This window comes from Grammomys surdaster, unplaced genomic scaffold (genome assembly GCF_004785775.1).
Source record: "Grammomys surdaster isolate TR1022 unplaced genomic scaffold, NIH_TR_1.0 126178, whole genome shotgun sequence".
NCBI classification, from domain to species: Eukaryota; Metazoa; Chordata; class Mammalia; order Rodentia; family Muridae; genus Grammomys; species Grammomys surdaster.
In genome coordinates this window covers 8,389,359-8,412,339 of record NW_021620984.1, presented here as the reverse complement: position 1 = coordinate 8,412,339, position 22,981 = coordinate 8,389,359, and the positions used below count along the sequence as shown (strand labels likewise).

The window sequence follows — 22,981 nt, the reverse complement described above, 5'->3', positions numbered from 1 at the left end:
ATATATATATATATATATATATATATATATATATATATATCTTTTGTCTTTACATTCCAAACAATTATAGAACTTAATTTAAATGCTAGGCAAAGAAAGACATTAACTACAATAGTGAACTAGATACATTAAAACAAAACATTGTAATAAAACTGCCATCATTGTTGTTACTCTTGTGCCTGGGATCCATTTTTAAGTAAGAGTTGGGCTGCCTTGTCTGGCCTCAATGGGAGAAGTAAAGTGAATAAGTATAATAATAAAATAAAATTTAAAAAAAGCACCCCCAATAAAAAAAGTCAAAAAAAAGCACCCCAAGAAAGAATTCAAATTTCCCATATCTGAAGATTTATGTTTCACTGCACTGATTTTTTGTCTTCTGAGCTAAAAATAGATCATCTTTTCTTTAAAAAAAAAGTTACATGAACAAAATATAGTTAGTGTAAGTAGCTAAGTAGCTAAGGCAGCTACTAAGTAACTAGCTGGTGGTAACATAAAACATGGATACTGTGGACAAAAGCTTATTTCCAACTAGGATGGCATGGAGCAAATGGGGAGAGATTTCATCACGCTGCTCTCAACAGTATAACTTGGAACCACAATAACTCAATGAGGAAAGTTTTCTCGACTCAACTTATAGCAATAAGGAATACACAGAAAGATGAGGGTGATGAGAAAGACCACATCTAGCACTCTTTAAATTGTCTGTCAAGCTGTCTGGGAGTGAAGCACCCTCCCTGCGGGAACAATGAGAATACGGAACACAACCGCTGTCCTTACAGGTTTCAAAGGCAAGGCTTCCTCCTCTTTCAGAGTAAAGGTCAAGTCTCTCCAGCACCAGCAAGGTCCTTCACGATGGTGACTGAACCTTTGGAAGCACATGCCTGGCTGTTTTCCTGCAGCCTGTCTCTTTCGATCAACAGCAGCTTCCTCAAACAGACCTCCGAGCTTCAGCCTTAAGGGTGACTCTTGCCCTCTGTTCAGAGGGCACTCTCAAGTCCCTGGTCAATGCCCACAGTACACCCTGAGGGCTTTCGTGCTACTGCTGAAGACTAAACCAGCCTGTGCTCTAGCTCCATCTCCTACCACCTGACTCATCCCACACACAGACACACTGCTCTCCAAAGCACTTACCACCTTTTCAAATATTTGTGGCTTTTTAGTGTTTGACTTCCTCCTAGCTCGGTGAGAGACTTGCTTCACTGCTGGACTGTTACCATCGAGGGGTACTCAGCAAGAGTTTCATGCTGTGTGTGTGAGATCAGGGGCCAAGGTAAAGAACCTGTGCCCTTCCTCATCTGCACTGCCTTGCTTCCTTTGCACAGAGCTCCTACTTTCTGTGACTGACTGGAGGGAACATTAAAGCCCTCGAGCCAAGATTCTTTTTGCTTTTGCAGTAACTCGAAACCTGGGACAACAGCATGTTTTCAAGTCTCTGCCCTAACACTTACTCATTCTTTTAGCACACTACTACCTGGCAAGGATTTGAACAAATCTGGGATTTTTTAGAAGTTTATTCTTCCAGATGAAAATGAGGTTTTCCTGTGTATAGGAAATTCTGTGCTGCAGATAGTAACATGTCCTCCAACTTCACATACGTAAGGAGGAAGGGGGACATGTGGGAGCAGCAGGCAAGCCATAAGGAGCTGAAAGCCATCCTCCTAACCCACCCCTCCCCAGGTTAATCCGGGGAGAACCTACTTCATCTGAAGTTAAACAATCAGGCAAAATGATGGAGCACACATATCTGCTCGTCAACAACCTAAAACACAGGTACAAGAAGAGAAAGAATCTTAACAATCCAAATTCTTACCTGAAGGACAAGACTACATGCACCAAGAAAACCCTAACCTGCTGCAATTGCTGGACACACATTGCGGCTGTGGTGTGGGCTTGCAATCCCATCACTATCGGAGCAAAGACGGATGGGTCCTGGGCCCATGCTGGCCAACCAGTTAGTATACTTGGTAAGTTCCAGGACAGGGAAAAGTTCTTTCTACCCTTACCCTGCCCCCAAAGGCAGAAAGTGCCCAGTGATGCTCAAATTTGTCCTCTAGGCTCAGCATGTATGTGCACATACATGCACCTACACACACATGAATACACACACATGCACACACACACAAAGTATAAACTATTTGTCAGGATGAGATTAATTTTACCTTCTTTAATATTAGACCTGTGGGTCTAACTCTCTTTGAGGGTTGAATGACTCTTTCACAGGGGTTTCATATCAGATATCCTGCATATCAGATATTTATATTCATAACATTACCAAAATTACATATGAAGCAGTACCAAAAATAATTTTATGTTTGAGGGTCACCATAACATGAGGAACTGTACTAAAGGGGTGCAGCATTAGGAAGGTTGAGCACCATTGTATTAGACCATTGTTTTAATAGATTTATATTTTAAAAATATTAGTCACCACGATGTTCCACATTTGACAAAGAACTGACTTGGGCTGACTGAGGACTTTTCAAACACACACTGGGAGAAAACAAATTGCTTCTTACCCTTGTGCCTCTTCAGCTGGGGAAAGCTGCTAATTGTAGTTGCTTGGATTATTTCCACTACAATCTGATACCTGATTTTAAAAGAGAGAAAGAAAAGGTTCAATAGAAAGAAAATGCTATTTTCAGAGATACCTTTAGACTCGGCTTATGCTAAACACACAGCACAGAGGCTCTGAGGCCCCAAGATTCATCAAAACAATCCTAACAGCCAGAGCACCTATAAAAGATCAGACACTACACCACATGCTAACCATTTCTGAGGCCCAAATGGAAGAGTCACTCTATTCTGACATAGAATGAGATATAGTATATACATAGAATCAGCCACACTCGCAGTGCTTGGCTGCCTCAGCATGCCCTGGCCGAGCTGGAGTTTCCAAGAGGGAGAAGCTCCTCTAAGTGCAGATGGGCTCCTGGTGCTCTAATCCTCCAGCCCTGCTGCCACTGTCCTGTTGTATTTCTTCATTACTTCTCACAAGACTCCTCCAGACCTTTAATGGCAGGATATCTGCTGGGGAACTCTCGGATGGATAATTTCCTGAAGCTGCCTCGCTACATCTAATTCTGGGAGAGCCAAGAGCCATTAGCTTAGAACACAGGATACATGTGAGAGGACCTCACGCAGGGAAAATAAAAAAAATGTTTCCATGGTAGGTGACAGGTGCAACCTGTGCACCTATGGTTGTGACTATTTTGAATATATTTAATTTGGTTTTAGAAATAAAGTCATTGTTTTTTATTGTTTTTGTTGGCATTGTTGTTTTAGAAATAAAGTTATTGTTATGGCTTTATTTTTGTTGTTGTTGTTCTACTACTTCTTCATCTTCATCTTCTTTCTTGTTTAACAAAATCTCACTATGTAGCCCTGGCTGTCCTGGAAATCATTATGTAAACCAGACTGGCTTGAACTCAGAGAGCCACTGGCCTCTGCTTCCTGAGTAACAGGATTAAAGGTGTACAACACTACATCTGGCTTAGAAATGAAGTTCTTGAGAATCACTCAGTGGTCACTAGGTACTTCCTTAACCAAACTGAACTGTCCTGAGCTTCATATCCTCTATTTACAATTTTGTTTAGAGTTCTTTTTTCCATGATAATGCTATTTAGCATTAGTTCTTACTTTAACACTAACTCTGCCCAAGCCTGGCAATGCAGGTACTAGCATCTGGGAGGATCACATGTTTGAGGCTAGCTTGGACTATAAGGTCAGTAGTAGGCCAGCCTGGGAAATTTGGTGAGAACCTGTCTCAAAACGAAAACAGACAAGAGGACTGGTAACATTGCTCAGTGACAGAGCACATGCATGACACTGAGGCCCATTTTATATGAAACAAACAACAAACCACTGGCTGGCTTTTAGAGTAAAAATCATATAATGTTCTTCAGCTTTTCTACCAAAATCAAAGGAACACACACATTCATCCAAATAAAGCTCTTTACAGATTCCTTACAAATTTGCACCTTTTTTATTTCTTTGGCTACACAATATAAACACTGGTGTCTGACGTTCACCATGGCAAAGGCAAGCTGTTATTAGCACTGACACTCTGTCACCTCTAGACTGTAGCAGACACTGAAGCTACCACAGTTCTGTCAGGGAGAACAACATCCTTAGCCCAAAATGCCTGAGCAGTTAGGGATGAGCACTGATGGTTCAAATAGAGGAGAGTAACAGAAATGTTGGAAAGGGAAGGAATTCGAGAAAAGCATTCTCAGCGGACAGATTCACAGAGCCGCCCCTGGTACATTGTATCTTTGTCTCTCTATTCATTTCTGTGTGAAGCCAGGATGCAATTGGACATAGGGACACGTGGCACCTCCATCCTTCAGGGACCATAAAGCCACATGCAAAAGAAGAGATGTGGAGCTTAAGTCTCCAGTGACATCCCTAAGCCATCAAATCAGCCCTGCACTGACTATCTCAGGGTGTTTCTTACACTGGTATTGAGGGAAGCAGGCAAAAAACATAAAAAGCTAATTATAAGTCACTGTGCATGAACCTGCCTCATGGCCAAATGTCATCTCAACTAGAAGGCTCTTTGAGAACTCCATACACATAGAAAATATCTCGAGGCTGATTATATATTCAGGCTGTTTTCCAAGTTGAAGCCTTGCTAGGAACAGTACAGATAATAGTTTTCTGGTGGAACTGCTGTCATTCCACCACAGAACAGAAAAGCACAAAAATGCCTCCTTATGCAATTTGTTCTGCAAGTTGCTAAAAGGATGAGGAAATAGCTGAAGAAGCATCCACATTCCTGAACTACAGAGTCTTCCACTCCCTAACCATGGTCTTTATTTAATCTGGGTTTTAGGTTTACTGGAACACACCAACTTATTGCTCAACTCCAGAGTGTGCCTACAAACACCTCTCCGAATGCTACAATCCGGATGTCTGAAGTAGCCTCAGTGTCCATCCACACAGCTTCTAATCTGAAGTGTAACATAAGGAAACAATTTAATAGACTGGATCCCCCAAACCGCTTAAAAACAGCAACAACAACAACAACCCTAAACTATCATTTACATGTTTATTGTAGGGAGTTCTATACAAAAAAGAACAGAACTAATCAAAACTGTCTTCAACAAACAGTTTTTCCTATGCTTCAGACACACACAAATGAACACCAATATGGTTAGTCTCTGCTTCAGGACACTCTGGGGATATACCAGACTCAAGGAAAAGCATTCGGCCAGTAGTATTTATAATTCAAAAATGCATGCAAATAAATGTTTATAAGACCTTAATTCTTAAAATGCAGGTGATATGTGCATTTATAACTGCAGACATTCTTGACTATGTACAGCCCTTAAAGAAGAATGTTGCCTTTACATAGACAAGACAGGGAGGGTTAAAGAGAGCATGAAACAGGTAGTGAAGGCCCTAAGAAAAATCAGAGAGAGAAAGAGACAGATGAATGCTGGTACAAGAATTGGTTTTCAGCCTCTCCAAGGTTGTCAACCCTACTTCCTCCCATCTTGGGACCATTATTTGGGTTCTTTTTGCTTATTTCTGCTGGTCCCTGGGCCTCAAATAGGCTGACTAACTCTGTGAAACAACAGATAAATAATTTGGTAGCAAAATCTATTCAGATACATTATCATAAGTTAGCTATGGAGGAGCACGAGACTCAAGATGAGGTTGTTACTTTATACAGGGTGCTCCCAAAACCCATCTCCACTCAACCTAAAAGAAGGGACTTCCGTCCCTAGACCAAGCAGAGAGGGGCTACCCAGAACCCCCTCTGACTGGCGATCTGAATTCTTGCTTAGGCTTCGAGGCTAAGCACTGCAAGGGAATATAAATAAAAGTTAAAAATATCTCTCTGGGTTCCCTGAGGGACAAGCCTGACTGCATAGGGGTTGATGTCAAAAGTATCCCCTCTCCAGGCAAAAGACATCGGGATGGGTATGGCCCTCATGCCTCACTGGACAACGACAGGGGGACTGGAGCCATTACAAGGTCCCCTTCAATTACTGGAGGTCAGGCCTCTATCCCCGCCTTCACAAGATTAGAATTGCCACAGCCCTTCTATACTTAGAGAAGGGAGGAGATGTCAGGGGCAGCCCTGATTACACACTGAAGGCCTAAAATCAGTCATAGGCCTAAAATCAGCAATAGGCCTGTCATACATGTATTCTAACACCAAGTCTTGGGTCTCTGTGGAAAAACATTGAAACAGATGGCTATAAGATATTGTAAACAGGCAGCTTTTGTGACAATTTACCAGCCTGAGTAGTCATAGACCTTGTAAATAGGTAGCCTTGGCAGACAATACCAACTTAGATAAGGACAAATGAGTCATAGGCAGAGTCATAGTGACTTGGCCCCTGAACCTTCACCCAGGTGATACCCGGTTCTGAAAGATATCTGTATTCCCCCTGAACACCCACACTCCAGTGTCATCCCCTTCCCCACATCCTGCCTTTCTGCGTTTATAACCCCTGTGTGAATGAATTACGATTTGAGAAAAAATAAATAAACTATTTTTAAAAAATTTAAAAAAATAACTGCCGACATAACACTGTGTGAATGAAACTGGTTGCTACAATGCAAACGGAACGACAGGAGGGTAGCTGTATTAAAATGGCATAACTGTGAGCCAATTGAAAACTTTTCTAAACGGTTCCTCTCTTCTGTTTCACCCTGTTCCTGAAATCCCTATGTCTCTGTTTCTGCACTAGTGTCACCCCGTCTGAGAACCCTGCTCTCTCTGAGAAACCAAGTCTGTCTGTAAGCATCCATCTTAAAGTCCTCTGACTTGTCCTGTGCACGTCTTTACATGAGCTCCTATTCTTCCTTCTGCTGTCACCCCACTTACCCCCACCGTGGGACACTCTGCACTGGTTCAACTGTCCACTCTTCCTCAACCCAAACCCACCTGAGCACCTCTGTGGAACCCTCCCCCTTCCACTTTCACCCTGCCCTTCCTCACTCAGGATGTCCTCACAGGTAACCCACACCCCAGCTACTGTTCCCTCTACCAGCAGACCAGGATCTGCGCTCCCACCAACCCAGCTCCTCTTTGCACTCAATAAAAACACAGATCCCAGCCAGGTCAACTTCTGTGCTACTCTCCAAACTAGTTTCTCCTGGCTCTTGCTCTGCGTCCTCCCAGAAGGCAATCTCCAGGAGGAAGATCTACTGAGTTAGAGGTAATATACCTCCTGTCCTCCCTCATTTCTTACCATGTAACATACAATGCACACTAAAGTCTGTCTTCTTCCAAATCCTAGCTCACTTTTGCCTGACGATAGGACCTGTTCATTTACTATTTTACACTGCTGGTTTAAAGACTCCACTTCCTCAGAGTGTTATGAACAAACAAATAAAAATGGCATCTAGTCATTGTGTGTCCAGTCATGGAAGTCTAAAAATTGGCTCATTTTTTTTAGCCCAATACAATATTGTGGTTCTGTCTATGAAAAGAGGATACATTTTTCTTTGCATGTGATTATAACCCTGTTCTTCTCCTATTGTACCCGGGTTGGTATTAAGCATACAGAAGGGATTCAATACATATTAATAGGCTAGACTAAGAACATCTTTAATGTCTCTAACATTTAATGGGTACACCTAATATTCTGAGCAATTTGTTCTTTTGATGTTCTTAGTGATTCATGCTTTGAAACAGATGAGTCATGGCTGGTACTGCCATGGCAACAAGCCTGACAACCTAAGTTTGATCTCCAGGACACACATGTGGAGGGAAAGAACTGACTCCCCTAAGTTGTCCACTGGCCTCCACAGATGCCCTGGGACATATGCATATGTATGCACACACAATAAATACACATAGTAAAAAATTTAAAACTTTAATTAAAGAGAAGTACCATAACCTGAATTCAACGACTTCCCAAGTCCAGCAATTACCCTTCCTACAGTCTCTGAGTATACCATTTGCTCTTCTGAGTAGCCACCTTCCCTCTCTTTCATTTTAAGCACTAAATCTGGCTACGTAGACTTAGAGCAGGTTAGTATTTATGAACTCTTCCCCCTGAACTGAAACACTTAAAAAGCAGTGAGCTTCAAAGCAACATACAGATTATCACGCTTCTACTACCTACTGCTCGAAGCAGGTCTGGAGTCTTAGAAAGTTGACTTTAAAGTTGCCTACACATCAAATGAAATCTCATCAGACTGTCCCTCTCTGTTTCTGTTTCTGTTTCTTGACCCACTCCCACTCCTCACCCCCCTCTGTGTGAGTGTGAGTCTGTGAGTGTGTATGTATGTGAGTGTGTGTATGTGTATGAGTGTGTGTCTGTGTGTGTATGTGAGTGTGTGAGAGTGTGTGTGTGTGTGTATGTGTGCATACTTCATTTATTAAGTCCACTTTCCACAGACTTTAAAGAATTATTAGTTTGGAGTTTTCTGGGCATATTCATGATGGAAAGTTTTGGGACAATAGAAAATGGAACAAACCTTACCTTGGAATATATAGTTTGGTAGTTTGAAATACTATTTTATATTAAAACTACCAAGGATATAGCCAGGTATGGTGGCACACACCTTTAATCCCAGCACTGGGGGGCAGAGACAGATGGAGCTCTGTAAGTTTTAGGTCAGCCTCCTCTACATAGTGTGTTCCAAGCCAGTCAGTGAGAACCTATCTCAAAAATAAGTAAATATTTAAATAATAAATAAAATTAGCAAAGATGGCAAATAGAATAACACAGACAAATATTTAAGAAAATCAAAACATTTTAAAAGAGATGTTTTCAGAATTGCCAAAAGCTAAGAAAAACATGCTTGAGGGATTCCAGTTAAAACATATGAGAAAAAAATTCATGATGACTTCATTCAGGTAAACTGATGTTCTGAGTAAGAGCTATATAAGATTTTTAGTGTACCCATACTTTTTCCTCACTAAAGAAGTACTTAGTTCTGACGCCTCAGACTCTCTAGCCCCTCGTCTAACAGAATCGGGTTTAGACGCTGAGGTCTCTAACTACACTAGGCTAGAGAAAGCACACCAGAAGAACTGCGGATGGCCTGGGAAAGAGCTCAGTCCTGTACAGTAAGGAAAGCCAGATACAGTCTGCTAGGTGCAGGAACCCCTTAGCTGAAGCTCTGCATCTCAATTATAAATTGAGGATGCTTCTGTATATAAACCTGACCTGGACCCCAGTCAAAACTAGGGCATGCCTTCCTGCTGACACAACTCCAATCACGTTTCTGATAGTCTGAACTTTAGAGAAAAAAAATCTCAGTGATTAAGAAAACTCAAGAAGTGGGGATCATAATATTTACAGCTGCAGGGTGTGCAAGGGAGAAATTCTGCTTCCCGTCACCTTGGTAGATGGCTACAGAGTCTGATAAAGGCTGGGCAGGCTTCATTTTCTCAATGTGAGCCAATCCTTACTTTTTCTAGAATGACATATGTTCACTGAAGAAGATGAGGAACACATAGTGCACATGCTCTGTCACCCTCAGCTCACATCTGGAAACCTTCTTCCTATTCAGTGCTTTCTTGGCTTTATCAGGCTTTATAAGACATACTAAATCAGAGGTTCTTTTAAAAAAAAACAATTTAAGGCTAATTTTAGGACTAGAGAGATGGCTCAGTGATTAACAGTACTTACAGAAGAGCTGAGTTTGGGTCCCAGCATCCATGTCTGGCAGTTTACACCCCCCTGTAACTGCAGCTCTAAGGGAATCCAACATTGTGTCTGAAACTGTGATCCATACATATACACACATGCATATAGACACACACAAGTACACATGAATAAAAGTATATGTACAATGACCCCTTCTCCCCGTACACAAATACACAATCTGGAAGTTAATATTCATGGAAGATGCCATATTTAAAATTCCAATTTTGTGTCATAGTAATACATAATTAGATGTACCAATTTTTTAAAAAACTAAACCTTTTGTGTTAAATGTTTAGATTATTTCAAAATTTTCTCTATTTTAAATAAAAATGCAAGGCAAGAACAAAACAAAACTCAATACTTTCAGAAAAAAAACCTTTCCACAAATTCATGATTATTTTCTTAGAATTATGCATAGTAATTAGATTTAAAAGAATGCACATTTTCACATTAATAAAATGACATTACAGAAAAATTTATACATTTGCCACAGACATGGATTGCCTTATGACACCCTTGCTAACAGTAGATGGCATCAAATATTTAATATTCAACATATTATAAGAAAAGAAATCTTATGCCCTTTCCTTCCGATGTCTCTGAGTACTGCTGAGAAGAGTGGCACCTGCAGCTCTCTGCACAAGGCAGTATCCGTGGGACTGGGTACATGTCTGGGGCACATGCTAAAGAGATTTTAAGTTAGGATTTAGAGGGAAAAAGGAGTTTTCTGCTAAAGGGAGTTTCAATCTTGTTTATCTTTCTAGTTTGCAAAAGGTGACTCTACAAAAGATGAGACATGGTTACCCCTTCTTCATTCATTGCACACACAGAAAATGACATTCTTCAGTTACCCTAAAGGAAGGCAGGCTGTTGTTCTCTAGGGAGTTTCTCCTAGTGCTCCCTGTGTTTCTGAAGCTTACTACTGTCACCCTTGCTCATTTATGCAGTATGCACACAGTACCACAGTCCAGAGGGGTTTTTCTTTTTTAAAATTTGTTTATTTATTTACATTTTAAATGTTATTGCTCTTCCTAGTTTCCCCTCCTCAAACCCCCATTCCATGCCCCTCCTCCTGCTTCTATGAGAGTGCTCCACCACCACCCACCCACTCCCACCCCACGGCCCTAGCATTCCCCTACACTGAAGAACTGAGCCTTCACAGGGCCAAGGGCCTTCCCTTCCACTGATGCCTGACAAGGCTATCCTCTACTACATATGCAGCTGGAGCCATGGGTCCCTTCATGTGTACACTTTGGTTGGTAGTTTAGTCCCTGGGAGCTCTGAGGTGTCTGGTTGATTGATTTTGTTATTCTGCCTATGGGGTTGCAAATTCTTCAGTCTTTCCCCTAACTCCTCCGTTGGGGGTCACTGTGCTCAATCCAATGGTTGGCTACGAGCATCCCCATCTGTATTGGTCAGGCTCTGGTAGAGCCTCTCAGGAGACAGCTATAGCACGCTCCTGTCAGCACGTGCTTCTTGGCATCAGCAATAGTGTCTGGGATTGGTGTCTGCAGATGAGATGGATCCCCAGGTGGGGCAGTCTCTGGATGGCATTTCCTTCAGCATCTGTTCCACTCTTTATCCCTGTGTTTCCTTTAGACAGTAGCAATTCTGGGTTAATATTTTTGAGGTGGGTGGGTGGCCCCATCCCTCAACTGGGGGCCGAGCCTAACCTCTGGATATGGTCTCTAGAGGTTCTCTCTCCCCTTTGTTGGGTATGTCAGCTAATGTCATCCCCGTTGGGTCCTGGGAGCCTCTTGCTTTCCTGGCATCTGGGACTTTCTAGTGGCTGCCCCTAGTTCCCATCTCCCACTACTGCACACCCCTATTCAATTTCCCCAGTGAGTGTATCTTCAGACATGCTCAGCTCCCACTGGTGTCCTCTACTGTTTAAGACACCAACAGAAGGACCTGTGTTCTGAAGACCATGTGTTTCTACTTTATAGAAAATGAAAAAAATTTCAAAGCTCATTTTCTTAAGAAATCTTGTATCTTCCTGAGGTTTCTTAAGACTAAATTTATACTCATTTATTCTTTTCATAAAAATTGTTACAAATTCACCATTCTGGTTTTTCATTTCCTTACCACCCACACTAGTCTTTTGCTTAGCACGCTATGCTTACTTATTGATTTCTAACATGTTTTATTGGTCTGTCTTGAGCTACGCGCAATCTCTTCTTATATGTGTCTTTACAAGGTAATCTTATTTTATTACTCATAATTCACAACATGTTTTGAGAATCATTGTTCAAAAACAGTATGTTCAAATACTTTAAGTTCTTCACAAAAGCATGTAGTTTAAATAATTTAATACATATCTTCATATATGAATGCCAAGCTGTGGTTAAAATCTGAAATAATCCCCAAAGACTCATATCTAGAGTACTTAGACCCCAATTTGTGGCACTATTTTGAAGGTGTTGGAGTCTTAGAAGTGAGAACCTGCACTGCAGAATTAGGTCACTAGGAATGGGTTTCTGAACCTTAGCTCCAGTTCTGGAACCAGTTCGTACCCCTGCTCCCTAGTTCACCAAAATGTAAACAGCTCTGTCACAAGCTCTAGCCGTCATAAGTGGAGATATTTAGATGACACCCTGAAATCCCTGAAACAATGAGCCAGAGTAAGTCTCTTCTCCCTTACATTGTTTCTCACAAGCATTTTTTATCATAATGATTCTAAAGTACCTAATACAAGCACCAAAAACAATTTAGAGATTTAAAAAAAGAACACTCTCCTAGCATACAAAGAGAGAATGAATGGTGGTTCCATTCTATCATAAATTCTGACTTCAGAAGTCAAACATCCATTATGTCCTAGCCCATTAGTGAAGAAGAATACAACTTCAGTCTCAGTATGCAGTAAATATTTTCTTCTTCTCTAAGATAATCTCCCATCTCCATAAATTTAATCATTTCAGTCTAAAGTGTTCTCCATACAAACTGTTTCAATCTCCACTTGCTCTTTAAATAAGGGTCCAGAAATAAGTCTGGAACTGAAAACCAAAAGCCTACTGATGACTGAGTTGGTAGTCAGTGATGACACAGCAGTGGTGAGCTGCTGACTCCACTTCTGAGGATGCTCTGGCTTCTACTGCAAATGTCCAGTTCAGAGAAGTGGTATTGCTCCAATGCTATCATGAAAAACAGCTATTCTATCTCACTGAATTGTAAGCATACGATATAGTAGCACAAACAGCTAATTGCTTATACTTTATCCATTCTTTACTCCTCAGTAATAAACATCCCCCACACTAAAAAAATTGGGTCTATAGCTATGCAATGTAAGATATTTTAGCCAGATATAAATAATATACACAGAAATGTCATATGGTAGCTTCCAGAAGTTTCTTTAAGAAACACCCTAGGCAAACATGTTGCATCTTACAACCTTGCCTTTCACCTGTCCCTGGAAGTAGAATGTGGTGGCTGTCACTCTAAACAATGAAGAACCTCTGGGCTGCCCTGATTATGGGAAAGAACTGGCTTGGGACAAGGCTGAGAGCCATAGCAGGTGGAGCCCTATAGCAATCCCAAAGGCCTCTTTTACAATTTAGCTTTTAAGAAGTAAATACTGCCCTTGGTGACCACAGATTAACTTGGAAGACATTGTCCTAAAATGAAACATGGCAAACAATCACTGCATGACCTGCCTTTTGAAGTGAAACAGTTAAGTCAAACTTGGGCTAGAAGATGGCTCCGTGGGTAAACTGTTTGTTTCACAACTTAAGGAGCTACTTTTGGATCCCTAGCCTAAGCCGATGGGGCAGTATGTACTTGTTATCACAAAGCTTGGAAGCAGGACATGGGAGCTTCCTGGGGGCTTGCTCACCAGCAAGTTCACCCAACTGCTAAGCTTCAGGTTCAGTGAGTGTGCTAGTTAGAATAGGTATGGCCCCCACGTGTGTTTGAATGCTTGGCTCACAGGGAGTGGCATTACTAGGGGTGTGGCCTTGGTGGAGCAGGTTTGGTCTTGTTGGAGAAAATGTGTCATTTGGGGGGCGAGCTTTAAGGTCTCCAATGCTCAAGCTACATACAGATATAATCTCCTCCTTCTCCTGCCTTTAGATCAAGATGTAGAACTCTCAGCTCCTTCTCTAGCACCATGCCTGCCTGTAAGCTCCCAAGTTTCCCACCTTGATGATAATGGACTGAACTCTGAAACTGTAAGCCAGCTCCAATGAACTGTTTTCCTTTATGAGACTTGCCTTTGTCATGGTGTCTGTTCACAGCAGTAAAACCCTAATGAGAGACCCTGTCTCAGGTAAGAAGAAGACACCCAAGTTAAGTTCTGGCCTTTATAACACATATGCATTTGTGTGTACATGTGCATACACACATCATACTCATAAAAGCAGAGGACAAAACAGTGGCTCTCAGAGATGAGGATGCAGTCAAATTATGCAAGAATGCAGTTTTATTAGGTAAGTAAATTGTGGAATGCTAAGGTGCAACATGTGATGATTACAGTCATTAACGCTCTATTACAGACTCAACCTACGATATGCTAGCAGACTTAACTCTATGTGCTCTTACCACAAAAATACACTGTAACAATGTGAAATATGGAGTCAGTGATCTTGCAGTGACACTCGTTTCATAACTTAGCATGCTAATTGTACTGCATACCTTTACATTCAGAAATGTCACTTGTCAATGTCACCTTAAAGCTGGGTGGCAACACTAGACTTTGAAAGTCCTCACCATTTGGTTGGGTCTCTTGGGTTTTGAGTTGAATCTAATCCCATTTAGTAATCCCTTATTCATGTCGTTAAACCCGCACCTCTCAGTCCAGGGCAGCATTGTGCATCCACGGATCATCTGGCAATGTCTATAGACATTTTTTAGTTGTTACAGCTGCAGGGTACTCCTGGTATCCAGTGAGTATCAGTCAGACATGCTGCTAAATATTTTACAACACACAACAGTCCCTCAGCTTAACGTATGTTCTAGCCCCAAATGAAGAGTTTATTAGCAGAGAAGACTGAGGGTAAACAAATCTACCTGAAAGGTCAATAATAAAGTTGCCTTTGTTCCATCACAATAAATATGGCCAAAAGAAGACATGTCCAGACAATATTGTACTGTCTGATTTTATGTCAACTTGACACAAGCCAGAGTCATTGAAGAGGATGGAGCATCAATTGAGAAAATGCCTCCATTAAAATCAGGCTATAGGCAAGCCTATAGGGCATTTTCTTAATTAGTGGTTGATGTGTGTGTATGTGGGGGGGGGGTCCCTGCTCATTGTGGGTGGTGCCATCCCTTGGAGAGGTCCTGCGTTCTATAAAAACAGGCTGAGTGGCAGGACCCCCAGGAAAGATAGGAACAGCAACCTACCTATAACACTTTCAACCCAGAATTTGCCCTTTCTAAAAGAAATGCAGGGACAAAGATGGAAAAGAGATCAAAGAAAGAACCAACCAAATAACTGGCCCAACTTGAAGTTCATCCCATGGACAAGCAGAAATTCCTGACATTATTAATGATACTCTGGTATGCATGCAGACAGGAGCCTTGCATACCTGTCCTCTGAGTGGCTCTACCCAGCAGTGGACTCAAACAGATGCAGTCACCCACAGCCAAATACTAGACAGAGGTTGGGGACATTTACGGAAGAGTTGGGGGAAGAATTGAAGGCCCTGAATGGGATGGGAACCCCACAGGAAGACCAACACAGACAACAAATCTGGACTCTTGGGAGCTCTCAGAGTCTGAGGTACCAACCAAAGAACATACATGGGCTGGAACACAGCCTCGAGCACCTGTGTAACAGACAGGCAGCTCAGTCTTCATGGCTGCCTTGTCTGGCCTCAGTGGGAAAGAAGGGGCCTAATGTGGCAGAGATCTGATATGTCAGGGTTGGGGAGTACTCAGGGGGCCCCACCCTCTCAGAGGAAAAAGGGAGGGGGAAAGGGAAGAGAACTCTGTGAGAGAGGGACCAGGAGGGGGAGCAGCATTTGGGATGTAAATTAATTAATTAGTTAATTAATTAATTAATTAAAAAAATAGACTGAGCAAGCCAGTACAGCACTCTTCCATGGCCTCTGCATCAGCTCCTGCCTCCAGGTTCCTGCCCTGCTTGACTTCCTGTCCTTACTTCCATTCATGACAAACTGTGATGTGGAAGTATAAGCTGACTAAACCCTTTCCTTCCCAAGTTGCTTTGGTCATAGTGTTTCATGACAGCAACAATGGCCCTAACTAAGACAAATATGCACCTTGACAGAGTTGTCATAGACCCAAACTGTTTCCAAAGAACTGGAGTACACTGAGTCACACACTATGACGTCTAGCCAAAACATCAGATTGGCAGCATGTGGGGAAATATCCTATCTAAAAAGAGATTATCAATATGAGTTGCAGTCACTGGGGAGCTTTCTGAAATACTCATGTCCTCTCCATTGTAAGTTAAATAGAAAATAGCCAAAAAGACTCATGTGGCTTGGTCTCCAGGACCAAAGCTTGGTGCTATGAGGCAGTGGCTGGATTCTGAAGTCCTAGAGCTTCTCCAATTGGTTAATGTAGTGGGGAGTAACTAGGAGATGGGAACTGGTTGGAGAAGTAGGTCACCAGGGTCATACTGCTGAAGAACATATCTTGTCCCTGGCCCTCCAGTGACTGTTTCCTGTCTGCCATGAGGTGAGCGGCGTTGCTCCACCATATGCTCTGAGCCCTAATGTTCTGCTCCACCAGGCATTGCTGGAAGCAACAGAGCCAAAGGACCACTGACTAAAACTGGAGCAAAACCAATCTTTCCTCCTTTAAATTGCTTATTTCAGGTATTGTTCTGTCCCAGTGACAAAAGCCAAACCAACTACATAAATTCTTGGCATAAAGCCTAGGTATCTGCATTTTTCTGTTGAGGAACAAATATATTTCATTAGAGTACATTCTACACACTCACTGGAGAACCTCCAATACAGACAGCACTGGACGCTGTCCAGGGGCACAATCTGTCCGTTCCTTGCTGAGGTGCTTTTAGGGCAGAACCTCTCACTTCTCCCTTACTATGTACTTGGACTCCAGTTTATCTTCAGAATCCAGGAACAGTCAGCTGCTTCCCTAGCATGGCCCTGACTGCTGAGTTTTGCTAATGACTCCACCTGCAGTCTGAGCTCTGGGTTGGTTGCTGGACTGTGGCATCTCACCTCAGACAGCAGCAGTGGGAAAGCAAGGCATTTGTTCCCTAGTATCCTGCGGCTGACATAACATTCACACGCTTGGTTCCTATAATTAGCAGAACTGATCTTCTCTTCTAGAAAACTAGGAAAAGTTCAGAGTCTCACCCGAGTCTGACCGCAGCATCCGCACTCCAGATCCCTGGATCCTAGACGACATGGAGAGGAAGCGCCTCTAAGGGCAGAGGGTTTAGTAAAGCTCAGACAGGTCTGTGATACAGCCAGGGCTAAAGGTTACTAGTTCAGAGCACTGGAAAGAAGTGCTTCTAGCTCTGATAATTTCATGGGAATATCCTAACAGCATCCTGAAAGCATCTTACACTGACACAGAAAATAACAAATTGTCCCCAAACTATAAATACCACCCTCAAGGGGTTTACTTCATCTTTTAAATGCATTCATCCTAAAAGAATCAAATTACTTTATTTCCTTTCGAAAATATGCCTCATCTCCCAAATATGTAAAACTAAATAAACTAAATATAAAACTAAATGATTTCATCAGCTGCTTAGCCTAGATAGAGCACACTCCCCGCCTGAGGCAGCATTCTGTAGTCTGGATGAGAGTAGTTTCTATAGTGTCCTAAACACTAATAAGGTCAGACAGCACAGTGCTCTAATATACCACAAAGACGGCTGAAGAGTTCCGATTTTGATCAAAGAGAGCAGCTCCATTAGAGCTGGCTGGACAGTAAGTCTCAGCACTGTCAACTGGACAAGCATCTAATGGACAGGATTTAACAGAAGGTAATAGTGAGCAGACCTGCTCCTTAGGCAGAGAGAAATTTTATATCAAACGGTAATTAACCAAGTAGAAAGATTATGTATGTGTATGACAAGATGCACATTTTGAAGCAAAGGGAGAGGTCACTGCCCTGACAGTCATCTGGGGGGGGTGTCTTTACAGATCAGCTATACATGATGCAGAGAGAAGAGGTTAGTCACTGCTCTGTTCCTAGGATAAGCAAATTCCTCACAGACAGAAGATACCCCGGCACAAGTCAGAAGACTGACTGAAATCCTCTGCAACAAAGCCCAGAGAGCTAGGTCACAGTGCCAGGAAAAGGTGCCTTGGGATGCTGGGTATTTTCACGGACATTCTAAAGGTAGCTCTTGATGCATACAACTATCATTAAGAAAAATCCCTGCAACAGTGTTTTCTCCCATCGTTCTTTGTCAAGCTTGCTGAAGGGACTAGAAACTATTCTGGATTCCCATGTAGCCACAGCAGATATGACAGTCTTCAATGAAAAAAATCAAACAAAACAAAACGATTTTTAATTTTTGATTATCATTCAAAATCATTTCCTCTGTGACATTTTTATGCATATATTTTTTATGTGTGTGTGTTAGGTATACGTTTGTCTATATGTGTGTTCATATGTGTGAGCACATACATGAACATGTCTTCAAGTGGAGGCCCAAGGTTGACATCAGCTTGTTCTCCAGTTATATATTGAGGTATGGTCTCGCTCTAAACCCAAGGCTCATGGTTGTGGATAACCTGGCCATCCTGCTTGCTTAACAATTCCCAGTCTCTGCGCTCTGCATGCTGCTGCTGGAGACTTCAGTTCAGTGCCATGGCCACCCGGATTTTATACGGGCACTGGGAATCCAATCCCCAATTCTCACATGTGTATGCTCAGCACTTTACTCACTGAACCATTTCCTAGCCCCTTTGTGTATCCCTATTATCTGTCCCCAAGATTATTATCTGTGGTAGACTTTTTGGGATCACTTATGTGTACTATCATGTCACCTGTCAGTAGCAATATTTTCACTTCTTCCTTTCCAATTTGTATCCCCTTCATCACTTTAGTTGTCTTACTGTTCTAGCTAGGACTTTAAGTACTATACTGAATAAATATAGGAGAGTGGACAGCCTTCTCTTGTCCCTGATTATACTGAAATTGCTTTAAGTTTTTCTCCATTTAATTTGATGTTGGCTATTTGCTTGTTGTACACTGCCTTTATTGTGTTTAGGTATGCCCTTTGTATCCCTGCTCTCTCCAACACTTTTATCATGAAGGTCTGTTGGGTTTTATCAAACAAGTTTTCAGCATCTAGTGAGATAATCATGTGGTTTTTTCCTCTCAGTTGTTTATATGGTGGATAGGGTGATGGATTTTCATAGGCTGGATCACCCCTGCATCCCTGGGATGCAGTCTACATATTCATAGTGAACGATGTCTTCTTGGATTCAGTTTGCAAGTATGTTATTGAGTATTTCTGCATCAATGTTAATAAGAAAAGTTGGTCTGAAAGTTTTTTTCTTTATTTATAAAGTTCTCTCTCTCTCTCTCTCCCTCTCTCTCTCTCTCTCTCTCTCTCTCTCTCTCTCTCTCTCTCTCTCTCTCTTTCTCTCCTTATTTATTAAGACAGTACACTGTAGCTCTCTTCAGACACACCAGAAGAGGGCCTCGGATCCCATTACAGATGGCTGTGAGCCACCATGTGGTTGCTGGGAACTGAACCTCTGGAAGAGCAGTTTCTTCAGCCCCCTGAAACTCTCTTTCTTTGATGAGTCTTTGTGTAGTTTAGGTACCAGGATGACTGTAACTTCATAGAATGGGTTTGGCAGTGTTCCTTCTGTTTCTGTTTTGTGGAATAATTTGAGGAGTACTAGCATCAGCTCTTTGAAGGTCTGGTAGAATTCTCCACTAAAACAATCAGGCCCAGAGCTGTTTGTTTGTTTGTTTGGTTGGTTGGTTGGGAGATTTTTAATGACTGCTTCTATTTCCTTAGGGGTTACATAACTATTCAGATAGTTTACCTAATTGTGATTTAGCTTTGGTAATTGGTATCTATCTAGGAAATCATCCATTTCATTTAAATTTTCCAATTTTATGGAATACAGGTTTTCAAAGTAAGATCTAATGATTCTTTGAATTTCCTCAGTGTCCATTATAATGTCTCCCCTTTCAATTTCTGATTCTGTTAATTTGTCTCTCTGTCTTTTAGATAGTTTATCTATCTTGTTGCTTTTCTTAAATTAAAAAAAAAAACAGCTCTTGGTTTTATTGATTGTTTGTATTGTTCTCTTTGTTTCTAATTGAACAATTTCATCTCCCAGTTTCATTATTTCTTGTAGTCGCCTCCTCCTGTGTTTGCTTTTTTTTTTTCTAGAGCCTTCAGATGTTCTTTTAATTCATCAGTATGAGAATTCTCCAATTTCTTTATGACGGCACTTAGTGCTATGAGCTCTTCTCTTAGCACTACTTTCTTAGTGTCCTGTAAGTTTATGTATGTTGTACCTTCACTTTCATTGAGTTCTAGAATATCTTTAATTTCTTTTTTTATTTCTTCCCTGATCCAGTGATCATTGAGTAGAGAGTGGTTCAGTTTTCATGAGTTTGCAGGCTTTCTGTTGTTTCTGTTGTTGAAGTCTAGCTTTAATCCATGGTGACCCGGTAAGATGGATGGGGTTATTTCAATTTTCTCATATCTGTTCAAGTTTGCTTCGTGACCAATTATGTGGCTAATTTTGGAGAAGGTTCTGTGAGGTGCTGAGAAGAATGTATATTCTTTGGTGTTTGGGTGAAAGGTTTTTAGATATCTGTTAGGTCCATTTGAATCACAACCTCTGTTAGTATTATTATTTCTCTGCTTAGTTTCTGTCTCAATGACTTGTCCATTGATGAGAGTGGGGTGTTGAGGTCTCCTACTATTAATGTGTGGGTTTTGATGTGTGATCTAAGCTTTAGTAATGTTTCTTTTATGAATGTGGGTGCCTTTGCATTTGGGGCACAGATGCTCAGAACTGTGATGTCCTCTTGGTGTATTTTTCCTTTAGTGATTATGAAGTGTCCTTTCATGTCTCTTTTAATGACTATCTGATTGAAGGTCTATTTTATTAGATATCAGAATGCCTACTGCATCTTGTTTCTAGGTCCATTTCCTTGGAAAATCTTTTTCCAGCCCTTTATACTGAGATAATGACTATCTTTGTTGCTGAGATGTATTTCTTATATACAGTAGAATGATGAATTCTCTTTATGCATCCATTCTGTTAGCCTGTGTCTTTTTACTGGGGAATTGAGTCCATTTATATTGAGAAATATTAATTACCAATGATTGCTACTACCAATGATTGTTACTTTCTTTATTTTGATGTTGGTGCTGTGTGTGTGTGTGTGTGTGTGTTTCTTTTCTATTGATTTTAGTGGTATGAAATTATTTATTTCTTGTTTCTTGAGTATACTTAGCCTCATTGGGTTGGTATTTTCCTTCTGGTATCCTCTGTAGGGCTGGGGTTAGTAGAAAGGTATTGTTTGAATTTGATTTTTCATGGACTATCTTGGTTTATCAATTGATGGTGATTGAAAGCTTTGCTGGATATAGTAGTCTGGCTGACATCTATGGTCTCTTAGGGTCTGGCCAGGCCCTTCTAGCTTTTAGAATCACAGATGAGAAATTGGGTATAAATCTGATAGATCTGCCTTTATATGTTACTTGGCATTTTTCCCTTGCTGCTTTTTAAATTCTTTCTTTGTTCTGTATATTTACTGTTTTGATTATTATATAACAGAAGAATTTTCTTTTCTGGTTCAATCTGTTTGGTATTCTGTAAGTTTCTTCTACCTTTATAGGCAACAAGGCCACCCTTTCTCCCTATCTATTCAATACAGTATGCGCAGTTCTAGCCAGAGCAATGAGGCAACAAAAGAGATCAAAGGAATACAAATTGGAAAGGAAGAAATCAAGATGTAACTATTCACAGATGAAATGATAGTACACAAAAGTGACCCCAAAAGTTCTAACAGAGAACTCCTACCACTAATAAACACTTTTAGCAAAGTGGCTGGATACATAATTAACTCAAGTAAATCAGTAGCTCTTCTTTACACAGCAATAAATGGGCTGAGAAAGAAGTTAGGGAAACAGTACCCTTCAGAATAGCCACAAATAACATATAATACCTTGGTGTAACTTTAATAACCAAGCAAGTGAAAGAACTGTATGACTAGAACTCAAGTACCTGAAGGAAGAAATCAAAGAAGATTTCAGAAAATGGAAAGATCTCCCATGCTCATGGAACAGTAGGATCAATATAATAAAAATGTCCATCTTACCAAAAGCAATCTACAGATTCAATGCAATCTCCATGAAAATTCCAACACAACTCTTCACGGATCTTAAAAAAGCAATTCTTAACTTCATATGGAAAAACAAAAAAACCCAGGATAGCCAAAACAATCCTGAACAGTAAAAGAACCTCTGGAGCTATCACCATTCATGACCTGACCTATACCAAACTGCATGGTATTGGTATAGGAACAGACAAGTGGATTAATGGAATTGAATCAAAGACCCAGAAATAAACCCACACACCTATGGATACTTGACTTTTGACAAAGAAGCCAAAACCATACAATGGAACAGGGAATGCATCTTCAATAAACGGTGCTAGTCTAACTGGATGTCTGTATGTAGAAGAATGCAAATAGATCCATATTTATCACCTTGCACAAAACTCAAGTCCAAATGGATCAAAGACCTCAACGTAAAAGCAGACGCACTGAATAGAAGAGAAAGTGGGAAATAGCATTGAATGCATTGGTACAGGAGAAAATTTCCTTAACAGAACACCAACAGATGCAAAGGTCAAGAATTAATAAATGGGACCTAATGAATCTGAAAGCTTCTGTAAGGTAAAGGACACTGTCAATAGGACAAATGGCAGCTAACAGATTGGTAAAAGATCTTCACTAACTCTACATACGATAGACAGCTAATATCCAACATATATAAAGAACTCAACAAGTTAGACTACAAAAAAAAACTCAATGAAAAAAATGTGTACAGAGCTAAACAGAGAATTCTCAACAGAAGAATCTCAAATTGCTGAGAAACACTGAAAGAAATGTTCAACATCCTTAGTCCTTATATGCATATGCTTAGAGAACACCAATCAATACCAAATAATCACACTATATATGCATATACTGAAAGAACACCAATCAACACTCCCCAAACACCTCAAAGCTATCCTCCTCAGAAGTGACCCCTGGGATGTTCCAAATGTGGTTTCTCAAAATCATTAGTGAGGAAGCCCTGTCCCCACTCCAGTCTCTTCATTTTCTAACACAAATGAAAATCAACTCAGTGTTCCATACAGCTACTGGAAGGAAGGAAGGAAGGAAGGAAGGAAGGAAGGAAGGAAGGGAGGGAGGGAGGGAGGGAGGGA

The 22,981-nt window shown here is 41.1% G+C and overlaps 1 protein-coding gene across 1 annotated transcript in view; it reads right to left on the bottom strand.

Moving 5' to 3' along the window:
* Positions 1-22,981, bottom strand: part of Snx25 (sorting nexin 25) — a 108,499-nt gene that overhangs the window by 41,997 nt on the left and 43,521 nt on the right. The window contains exon 6 of the mRNA XM_028757695.1: positions 2,517-2,587. Within this exon, the coding sequence (XP_028613528.1) occupies positions 2,517-2,587 (71 nt within the window). The remainder of the gene's footprint in view (positions 1-2,516; positions 2,588-22,981) is intronic.